We start from the raw sequence: 12,112 nt of genomic DNA on the forward strand, positions 1-12,112 counted from the left end.
TGCTTTAAGCCTGGCTGGAGATGAATGAAATGAAATGAAGGAAATGAAATGGAAAGACAGGTTGGAGTCCAGTTCAAAAAAGTCTTATGTTGCAGCCTAAGGAATTTGTAAGCAGAGAGGAGTGCTTCTAAGTGGAGGAGTGGTGTGGTTTTTGTTGGAGGAAACGGACACTGGCAGTCCTGTGGATGATGTACAAGAATGAATAGACACAAGTATATGAATAAAATATCAGTCTCCACTGAAGAGCTAACCTAAGTAACAGAATGATGACCAGGAAAGGACAGTTATTTCTTGGGAAGCATTGATGAAATTTAGAATCATCAGATGCTAGGGGTATCTGGGTGGCTAAGTTGGTTAAGTGGCCGACTTCGGCTCAGATCACGATCTCATGGCTCATTGACTCTGTGCTGACAGCTCAGAGCCGGGAGCCTGCTTCAGATTCTGTGTCTCCCTCTGTCTCTGCCCCTCCTCCACTGGTGAGCACGTGCATTCTCTCTTTCTCTCACTCAAAAATAAATAAATGAACATTAAAAAAAAAATTGTCAGATGCCGGAGTTGGAAAAGAAGATCTGGTCAAACTTTCTACCTAACTCAGGAGGATCCTCATTAGCATCTCCGTAGTTGACGATAGAGCCCATAATTAAACTCTTTCAGTGAGTGAAAAGTCACCGAAAAAGGAACAGGAAGCCAGCAGGGTGATCCTTAATGCTGTCAGTTATTTTTAAATTATTTATTTATTTATACAGTTTAAAAAATGACAATAAAGGTATACTATGAAAATTAAGTCTACCTTCTACCCCTGTCTCCCAACCCTCTGGTTGTTCTCCTTAGAGACAACCATTTTAACCAGTTTTTTTTTGTTGTTTTGTTGTTGTTGTTGTTGTTGTTGTTGTTGTGTGTACCTTCAAGAGAAATATCTATAAAACATATGCATACATATAATACACACAATATGTATATAATGAAAATGTCCAAAATTATATCTTATTTTGTACCTAGGTTTGTTGAGATCTAACTTATATAAATTAAAATTTACCCTCTTTAGTGTATCGTTCTATGCATTTTGACAGATGTACACAGTGGCGTGGCCACCACCACAATAAAAATGTGGAACAGTTTCAATACTCTATAGAATTATCTCATGCCCCTTTGTAGCCAACCTCTTCCCCATCTTGAGCCCTGGCAACCACTGATGGTTTCTCGCCTATACAGTTTTGCCATTTCCAGAATGTCATATAATTGGAATCATGTAATATAGCATCTTGTGTCTGGTTTCTTTCATTGGAATATTGCCTTTGAAAACCATCCATGTTGTTACATATATAAGTAGTTCATTTCCTTCGTTGTGGAGTAGTTTCCAAATATATAGATGTACTACAATTTGTTCAGCCATTCACCTGTTTATCCAATCACCTGTTTATCCAGTCACCTGTTTATCCAGTCATCTGTTGAATGACAATTGAGTTGTTTCCAGGTTTTGGCAGTTATGACTGGAATGACTATGAAAGTTTGCATATAGCTTTTTGTGTGACTATACATTTTTATTTCTCTGGAGTAAGTACTTGGGAGTGGGGTTGTTTGATTGTATGTTAAGAAACTGCCACCCTGGTTTCCAAAATGCTTATGACTATTTTGCATTACCACCAACAGTGTATGAAAATTCTGGTTGCTCCACACCCTCGCCAACATCTGGTGTTTTTAGGTTTCTGCGAGTTCTTTTTAGTTATCCTAGTAGATGGATAATGGTGTCTCATGGTTTTGAAAGTCATTTCCCTAATGACACTGAGATCTTTTCAGGTGTTTACATGCCATCTATATATCTTCTTTAGCAAAGTATTATTCAAATATTTTCCCCATTTTTAATTGAGTTGTTTTTCCCCCTGTTATTACATTCTTATAAATTCTGGACAAATATTTGTGTTTTGCAAATATTTTCTCCCAATCTGTTGCTTGTTTTTTGTTCTTTCAAAAGGCAATAGTTTTTCATTTTGAAATAGTCCCATTGACCAATAATTTTATTATGGATTATGCTTTTAATATTGTATCTAAGAAATCTTTGCTTGACCCAGGCTTACAAAGATTTTTTTTCCTGGGTTTTCTTCTGGAATTTTTTTAGTTTTAAGTTTTACATTTAGGGTTGTGATTCATAAAATAGTAACTTCATAACTATGAACAAGATTATAACAATTATACTATTTTATATTTCATGTTACCTGAGAATTTACAGAGTGATGTACGAGAGTTTTCTCATTTGCTCATAATCTCATGGTTTTATACTTGTTTCCATTTTATAGATAAGGAGACTAGAATCAAGGGAGTAAACACCCAAAATCTCATACAAAGAGGGGCCAAGTTTTTGGCTTCAAGTTCATACTTTTTGCGCTATACAAATTAGTCCTATTTGGTGCAATAGTAGAATCTGTGGGATATGTTTTTTTTTCTTCATTCACTAAAAAGAAGAAGGACATTCAGTTATCCTTTTTGTTCTTGAAAAGGCTTCTAATGCTTTTACATGAAAGGTATTTAATTTCCTTCTGATGGAGTGGAAAGGGAATGCAAAATCAGAAGACCTAAAATATAATTCCAGCCCTACCACTTTTTTAAATTTTTGGCCTTAGATTAGCAACATAAGGTTACTGAGCCTAATTTTGTTAATCTATAAATAATGAAAATACCTACCTAATAAGGTTATTATAAGGATTAAATTAGAAAGTATGTGAAAATATCTACCATTGTACCTGGCACATAGTAGATTTTATTACATGTTAATTTCTTTTCTCCCTGACACATCTGTAATTTATCATACTTGCCAGTGGGACTCCAGTAACACATACAAGACTCATTGCCCTAGATCAACAGAAAACATTTCCATTTGGATTTTTCTTCATGCTTTATTGATGAACATTAGGGTTGCAAACTTAGAAAATGCTTATGTTAAAATATTTCTCATCTTTCAGGCAGGCTACAACAAACTATATTTAGTCAAGAATTTATCCCAGAAAAAGAAATCCCCAAAGCTATTTCAGTAACCCATTGTAGTGTTCAATGGTTATATCTATTGGCTATCCTTCTTCCTAGGAATTGCTAACTTTTGTTGTTTCCTCCATGTGCACATTAAGGTAGAAAGATCTTACCTTCTCTCTAATCTTTATAAACTCTTCAATTTATGAAACAGGTTGAATAATTTGCCTAGGGTCACATGGAGAGGAGGTGATAGGGCCAGAGTTAAAACCTAGGTCTGTTCTATCCAAGTCCAGTCTTCTGATTTTATACCCTACCATGCTAACTTTTTCACATTGCAGTTTTAGATGCTTGATGTCACTCAGTATTCTTATAATGTCCACTTTCAGCCTTCCAAAGTGATCTTCGGTCTTTCATCTTTTTCCACAGGGTGATCTTGGGGTCATAAATCATCTAAGTAGCTCATCTCAGAACATTTTCCTATTTTCACTTTCTTCTTCTGCTCTGGCACCTGGAGTTAGACTTTAGTATGGACCAGAGGAATGCTGAGCAAGACATGAAAGGCCTTGTAGCTGCAATCTTATCACACCCCTGTGTATGCATGATATCCTACCTACTCTAACTCAAGAGAATAGGAAGCAGGATTTCTCCTAAATCTCCAATCTAAGCATTGCCCATAAAGAGGCCCTCAAATTTCAGGATGTGACATTTGCACCTACTTTGTGAGTTACTAAGAAGATTATTGAATAATAGCATTTAGCGCATATTTTGCAGTCAAAGACTGGTGCCCAGCACTGTATGGATTACAGCAGAGCAGGGAGCAGAGTCCCACAGTTTATTTCAGGACACAAGACTGTAACACCAGTAATGAGATAACTACAGACTGGGCTGTGTACGATGCATGTGCTGACAGTAAATGCACTATACCTAGTGCAAGCCTGTGAACCTCCACGAGGAATCACCATTTCATGGATCACCATTTTATGGTGTGGAAGGAGAAGGAATCTGCATTCAGGCATAAATGAGAATAGTGCTCCTACTTCCTGAGAACAGTGTTGCTGCTTATAGTTGGGGTGTTAAGAAGATTCCACATGTATGGAAGCCCTTAACATAGTGCCTGACTTGGGCTGGGCCTTTCCTTTGTATGCCATAACCCTTGTAAACAAATCTATTGCCCAACCCACCTTATTGTCTTTCCATTGTCTCTTGCCTCAGTCTCCAACCAGACTAGGGGCTCCATAAAGGCAGAGACCATTCCTGGCAGGCCGGTGATCGTGAGAAATATTCACCTACTTCCCTTCTCTTTTTCTCTCTCTCTCTCCTTTTCCCAGATAGGGGAAGGAGTGAATTCAGTTTAATATCTTGTTAAGGAGGGAAAAAAAGGAGTCTTTCACAGCTCAAGAAGAATTTTGGGTTAATGAATACATGACAAAACCCAAACATTACCATGAGAGACTGAACTCTCATCTGGCTTGATGCCTTTTGGGCCTGCAAGAAAAATCAATCCAAATCTTTAGATAATCTGTCATGGGCAGAAAAGCTTTCCTGCTTGTGTTGCTTTTTACCTGCCAACCAGTTTCCTTCTTGTCCTTCTATGCTAGGTCATTTTTGCCACTCACCTTTTAACAGCACAGACTGTTTTATTGGATGACAGAACCCTAAATGGTTAATATTTGGGTCCTAATGCCAAAGTTGTTACTTTTCCTTTAGGTGAACTGTTCTTTTAAGAAGTATCTTCTGGGTTTTTCTTTGGTAGTAAGTGGCAACTGTTAGGTTTAGCTTAAGTAAGGAGTTTGCTTTGTTTTTGCTAGTGCCAACAGTTCTGAGCAGCGGGCAAGTTAGAGGCAAACAGAGCTCTTTACATATTGACTTGCAGAATGCTGGGTCCTCACCTCTCGGTTCCTTCCTTTCAGGTGTGGCAAGGCATATGCAAGACACAGCAAGGAAATAGCAGTCTACAGTTTTAGGGTCAGCTTCTGCCACAGGTGACTCTGACATGTGACTGGAGGGACTACCTCTCTGTATTGTTCATTAAGAAATAAATAGCCAGCAATCAACAAGATGTGAGTCTCAGAACAGGACATGTCTTAACGTGGAGCATTATTGTAGCCATTGTAGAAAGTAAGGAGAGAAAAAAATGGTTCTTCTTATTGAGAAACTTGGAGTTGGGGGCAATACAAATCATAATATAATAATTCCTACCAAATTTGAATGCCTGTGATGCACCAGATACTCTGTTGAGCACCATGCATACATTATTTCATTAAATTTGGTCCTTCCAACAATTCTATAAGTTGGATAGTAATATTTCCAATTTATATATATTTAAAAAACTCATAAAATCTAAGTAAATTACTCTATATCATACAGCTAATAGGTGGCAGGACTGGGGTGGAAATTCAGGCCTGTTTACTGTAGAGCCCGTGTTTTTAACCACAATTTCACCCTGGTCCTTTCCTAAGTCAAATGAGACCATAAAAGTGAGCTATAAAAGAAAAGGTGATTTTATAGCAGTAATCACAGACTGAGGCCCCACTGGTCAAATTCAGCATGTGGATGTCTTTTGTTTGGTCCAAAGAGGTTGGCCTATATGGAATTTCTTTTTACTATTGTAACTGATTGCTTTTTTAAAAAAGTTTAGGAGATACAACATACAAATCCAGATTTCTGGCTTCATCTGAAAATAAGATATCTGCCAACAAAAGACTGGAGCTGAGGGGTGACCCCCTTTAAAAAGGCCTGAACTTTCCTCTTTACCAATGTCCCCACTCTTCCCTACTGTTTCCCTGTCCCAGGACCGATGTGAGTGGCCATTTATCATGAGGCTTGTGCTGCTCCTTTCCTTTTTGTAGCCTCAGAAGGAAAACAAACCTTTTGCATACTCAAGTCTCAATCCAAAAGTTTTCTTATACCTGGCTCATTTCTCTACTTGCATTACTCATCTGCATTTGAGATGGGGGCTGCACCCTGCATCTGAGAGAAAACAGATGCAGAATTGATTGATTCTATTTCATTGGAAGCATACTCAACAGTGGAAGCAGTTCCCTTGTCTTGAGAGCAACCATGCCTTGAAATTGGCTTACCGTCTCTGATTTGCCAGCCTGTGATGGCCGTTCATAGACCTTTCCTGCCAAGTGGCTGCTGAGAGCTACTGAGGGCTGCTGAGAGCTATGGCCACCTTCCCTTTGCCTCCTACTAATGATGCCTCCATCTTTCCTTCTGCTCCCCCAGTACCCAGCATGCAGTTTGCCAAGGATTTGCTCCTGGTGAAGGAGAAGGAGGGTGTCCTGCAGGTGCCCATCATTCGGAGTGGAGACCTGAGTTATGAGTCCTCAGTGAGGTGCTATACCCAGAGCCATTCTGCTCAGGTCATGGAGGACTTTGAGGAGAGAAGAAATGCAGACTCTTCACGGATTACATTTCTGAAAGGGGAGAAAGTAAGTGGATTCATGATACTGAAAGATCAGATTCTCTTTTTCCTTGATGCCTTTATTTGTCCATAATGAAGTCAGTTTGACAAATTCTGATCATCCTATGAATTCTTCTACTAGTTGATACCTTTTGTAATACTATCATCTGTCCTATGTGGCTGTCTTCTTTGTATCCTACTTACAACCAAATAAATACATATATCATTGGTTGAACTAGGAATTTAAATGATATATAACTGTTTTGGAATTTGGCAAAATCAAATGAATGAGGTCCCTCGGAATTTGCAACTACATGAGATGAACACACCACCAATGTCATCTAGAGGAGGAAGAGACAGTTCTTTAATACCTGGACCCCGGTCTCAGGGCAACATACATTCTGGTATAGAACCAATAGTATAGGACCAAATAAGCAGACACTGAGCAGGTTCGAGTCAGTGGAGTGTTCTTTTCTTAGCAATGTATATGCACATGGGCATAGAAACTCCTGAGAAACTCCCGTCAGTAAATATGGCTGCATTAGAATCAGGGGAGCCTGGATGGCTCAGTGGGTGGGCTCTACGCTGACAGCCTGCTTGGGATTCTCTCTTTCCTTCTCTCTCTACCCTCCCCGACTCGTGCTCACTGTCTCTGTCTCTGTCTCTCCCAAAATAAATAAAACTTAAAAAAAAAAAAAAGAATCAAAGCCTGCAACCTCAGTATATGTCAAAGTGTATATTGAATGAGAATCACATTTCCCCATTTTTGGATATCAATTTCAAATGATTGAGTCATTTGTTCCCCCTCATTAGTCATTTCAAGGCCCATCTCTTATTTTGTTTATTTATTTTATGCCTATTCTCCAGCCACATTCCATTCTCCGCCTTAGAACTCATCAATCTGTTGTGTTTAATGTGTACCTCTTAATTTATATTTGTTCTTTAAAAATTCTTATTTTATATGCATAATTTTTAATTTATAAAACTGCTACTATGTTTTATCCTTTTCAAACTTTTACTGTGTTTACTCAGTAATATGTTTTAATATATGTCCACATCACTTATGTACACATCTAACCTGTTGCTGAGCTAGTGAATAATATTTAACAATGTGCATTTAGTACATTTTAACCATCCCCTCTCAACAATAGACTGTGAGGAACCTCAGAGATAGCACCCAGCCACCTCCTAACACTCAGCTACCACAAATAATGCTGCAATGCATATCCTCATACATGTCCACTTATAGCCCTGAGTAGCAATTCCTTTGGATATACACTCAGCAGCAAAATTGCTGGGCCATAGGCCATGTATGTGCTTAATTTGAAAAAATAGTGTCAGGATACCTTCCAGAAAGTCACTATCAGTAGCATGAAGGTTGCTGTAATCCTACAACCTCTCCAACACCTAGCATTACTCATCTTTTTAACTTTTTGCTAATCTAACATGTATAAAGTTAAATGTCATTTTAATTTGCATTCCAGTTACTACCAATTTATATGCTTGGTAGCTTCTTGGGTCTCCTCTTATGTAAATACGTTTGTGCTTTGTTCCTTATTATTGTATTGCTGTCTTTTTCTTACTGATTGCAGTCTTTGTTATATATTATAAACATTAATTCCTTGCCAGTTGTAGACATTTTAAATATTGTAAACATATTTTTCCATTCTGTCACTTATCTATTACCTTTGATCACAGTGTTCTTAGTTGAACATAAGTCTTCAATTTTGGTATAGTCAAACATACCAAATTTTTGCCTTATGATTAGTCTTTTTGAAGTTTAGTATTAGATGATCTTACCCATCCCAAGTCACTGCAGATTCTTCCTCTGTTCATCTTTACTACCAAAAAAACAAAAAACAAAAAAACTGGTATCTTCCTTCTCTGAGACTCTTGGTCTTTTATAGATTCATGACTCATAGAAACCTGTCTTAGTTATATTTGGGGGGTGGGGGGATTTTACTGGTGGCAGGTTGAAACATGTGTTTAAACACACACACAAATACTGCAGATACAATCTTCAGCTTTGAGTCTACATGTCTGTATTTGTTTTAAGTTCAAAAGAGAATTCTCTGCCTATCCAAGAGACAGTTTATAATTTAATAAAATTATTAAGAAAATACAGTCTAATCATCTATATGTTACCCACATGACAATCTATCATTATTCATAAGCACACTTTGGAATCTTCATTTTCTCTGGCTTGCTAAGCAATTTGTCTCTGAAACTTGTCCTTCATGATAATGTCCTTTTTAAAAAGATATCCTAAAGAGTCACTACGAAATTTATGCTTTCTATCAAGAAGAAAAGGAACTTCTTCAGGGGCTTAACATCAGTTTAGCAAGCTACCTATAAATGTTCATAGAATGTTCTTCCATTTAATGTGACCTCAGAAGTATGAGAATGAAACTTCTTTTTACCCACAGATCCTTTGCAATACAGCAGTGGAGTGGATTTAATATAGTTCAAGTAAAAGTAATCCCACTTCATATCACATGACTCTACTATTGAAGCTACTGCATCATCTAAAATGTTTTGGCATTATTTTCTGTTTTCTTAAGAATACATTCCTCAATAGAGTATATTCAGTGTGGGAAACACTTGATTTCTTTCTGCCAAACAAGGGTTTTTTTTCTTTTTTTTTTTTAATTAAATATAATTTGTCCAATTTGTTTCCATACAACACCCAGTGCTCATCCCAACAGTTGCCCTCCTCAGTGCCCATCACCCACTTTCCCCTCTCCCTCCCACCCCTCATAAACCTTCAGTTTGTTCTCAGTATTTAAGAGTCTCTTATGGTTTGCCTCCCTCCCTCTCTGTAACTCCCCCCCCTTCCTCTCCCCCATAGTCTTCTGTTAAGTTTCTCAGGATCCACACAAGAGTGAAAACATATGGTCTCTGCCTGATTTATTTCAGTCAGCATAATACCCTCCAGTTCCATCCACCTTGCTGCAAATGGCCAGATTTGATTCTTTCTCATTGCCAAGTAGTATTCCATTGTATATATAAACCACATCTTCTTTATCCATTCATCAGTTGATGGAAATTTAGGCTCTTTCCATAATTTGGCTATTGTTGAAAGTGCTGCTATGAACATTGGGGTACATGTGCCCCTATGCATCAGCACTCCTGTATCCCTTGGGTAAATTCCTAGCAGTGCTATTGCTGGAACATAGGATAGTTCTATTTTTAATTTTTTGATGAACCTCCACACTATTTTCCAGAGCAGATGCACCAGTTTGCATTCCTACCAACAGTGCAGGGATTTAGATTGTATTCTCAGACTTTCAGGACTAAACAGTTTTCAGATGAGATACCATTTGGCAACCCATTTGAGAGTTCTGCAGCATTGAAAGGTATCTGCAACCTAACAAGAAGTCTTTCTGAGTTCCTTATAAAACTATTCCGGGGACGCCTGGGTGGCTTAGTCGGTTGAGCGTCCGACTTCGGCCCAAGTCATGATCTCACCGTTGATGACTTCAAGCCCCACATTGGGCTCTGTGCTAACAGCTTGGACAGAGCCTGGAGCCTGCTTCAGATTCTGTGTCTCCCTCTCTCTGTGCCCCTCCCCCACTCATGCTCTGTCTCTCTCTGTCTCAAAAATAAATATAAACATTAAAAAAAGTAAAATAAAAAACTGTTCTGTTTTTGCCAAGGGAAAGGACCATTGTTTTGCTCCCCAGGAAGCCTAATACATATATGTTAAACCCCCATTATCAGAAATATACCTTTCATAACACGTACATACTCATTGGTTTGCTCTGCACAAATTTCCTTCAGGTGCATTGGAGTGGGTTGTTTTATTGATCTTGTTTTTCATAACTCATGACTGATCATTCAGAGTAGTTTGGAATGTTTTAATACAAAGCTCCACATGTAGGTATGTCCCAGTCAGGCATGAACTATTAGATTTAAACATTCTACTTTACAAATGAAATGGTTTGGATCCTTTTGAATTTGTGTTGGCTCTTTGATGCTGCAAAGAAGAAAAATCATTTTCTAGGAAAACCAAGCAAGCTACTGATTTTTTAGTGCAAATTTTAATCTATCTTATGACATTGGCTCTAGACGAAGAACTGTACCGTCTCTATCCATGATGACTCCATGTTTGAGCCTGAGGAACAATTCAGGGTTTATCTCAGCCACCCTCTTGGAAACCACTGGAGTGGAGCCAGAGTTGGGAAGAATAACATGGCCACCATCACCATATCCAATGATGAAGATGGTAATAGAAGATATCATCTTTACTTATTCTTTGGTTGATAGAACATGAACTGATGTTTTACTAATAATGTAATTATAGGTGTTTTTTGAAAATGAAAGTGCTATAAAAGTGCCTACTGGTAACAATTTCAGAGTATTTATATACACTGTTGGCACCAAGTGATCATCCTCTACAGAGTTCCACTAAGTTTATAGGTATTTTTAATCTCATTATTTCCTACTACATTGCCAAGAGATAAGAGATGAGTGTGGTTACAAGCTAGGACAGAGATGCTACGGCAGACAGAGAATAAAAACTATTTAAGTCGTTGCAGTTCAGGAGCAAGATTGGAAATACAGTCAGAATCAGTTGAATCCAATGAACTAATTTAAACGCTGCCACCTTCCCAGAAAAAATCTAATTTCTCAGCTTTCTTCTAATTGATTTGGCCTATTAACCTAAAAAATCTTAAATTCTTTAGTCAGGTGTCAGCCAAGAATGACCCAGGCACTAGGGAAAACAAAATGAAATCTGTTTCAAATTGGGACATAATTGTTTTATTCAAATAGATATTTTAATGAGTGAATGTATAATAATATTGCAAATAGTAATAGCTGTTTTTATTGAGTATTTACTGCATATCAAAAACCATGCTAAGCATATTATTTTATCTTATTTCATTTTATCCTGACAGTAAGGTAGATGTTATTATCCCTCTATTATAAGTGAAGAAATTGAATATCAGCAAATTTATATAATTTATGCTCTTAGTTACACAGCTATAAGCAGCAAAACTGGTTGTAAACCTTATTTTGTCAGATTCTAGAATCTACATGAGAGTCAGTGAGACTCAGGGTTTCTGATATAAAATTGGGGACTAACTTGGACATTGGGTAAAATAAGAAAAGCCAGGTTTGAAGTTGAATTGGTCCTTCACCCAGCAAGACCCGGATTCAGATCCTGAAGTGAGCCTCTCCTGGTCACACAGAAACCTAGTGATTGAGTCTCAAGAGGTAATAAGTAACACTCCTAAGTTTCAAAGGGCATTTATTAAAACTACAAAGTTTCAAATGAAGCTTATTTTCTACAATTAAGAAGAATTAACTTTCTGAGAGAGAAAGAAGGGAAAGAACAGAGACTCTAGAAATTTTTCCAAAATATTATAGTATATTAGAAATGGCATAAAATTTGTAATTGTTCTCAATTATCCCATTTTTTATCTCACTATATCCACCACTACCACCTCACCCTTCCCCTTAAGAATATAATGGAAAATGGGGCGCCTGGGTGGCGCAGTCGGTTAAGCGTCCGACTTCAGCCAGGTCACGATCTCACGGTCTGTGGGTTCGAGCCCCGCGTCAGGCTCTGGGCTGATGGCTCAGAGCCTGGAGCCTGCTTCTGATTCTGTCTCCCTCTCTCTCTGCCCCTCCCCCATTCATGCTCTGTCTCTCTCTGTCCCAAAAATAAATAAAAAACGTTGGAAAAAAAAAAAAAGAATATAATGGAAAAGAAGGCACAATTTGAAATTTTTTTTTTTT

General features: G+C 37.8%; 1 protein-coding gene across 1 annotated transcript in view; it reads left to right on the forward strand.

Moving 5' to 3' along the window:
• FRAS1 (Fraser extracellular matrix complex subunit 1) overlaps positions 1–12,112 on the forward strand; it is a 425,706-nt gene that overhangs the window by 373,185 nt on the left and 40,409 nt on the right. The window contains exons 59-60 of the mRNA XM_049632097.1: positions 6,193–6,398; positions 10,439–10,595. Coding sequence (XP_049488054.1) covers positions 6,193–6,398; positions 10,439–10,595 — 363 coding nt within the window. The remainder of the gene's footprint in view (positions 1–6,192; positions 6,399–10,438; positions 10,596–12,112) is intronic.

This window comes from Panthera uncia, chromosome B1 (assembly GCF_023721935.1).
Source record: "Panthera uncia isolate 11264 chromosome B1, Puncia_PCG_1.0, whole genome shotgun sequence".
Taxonomy (NCBI): Eukaryota; Metazoa; Chordata; class Mammalia; order Carnivora; family Felidae; genus Panthera; species Panthera uncia.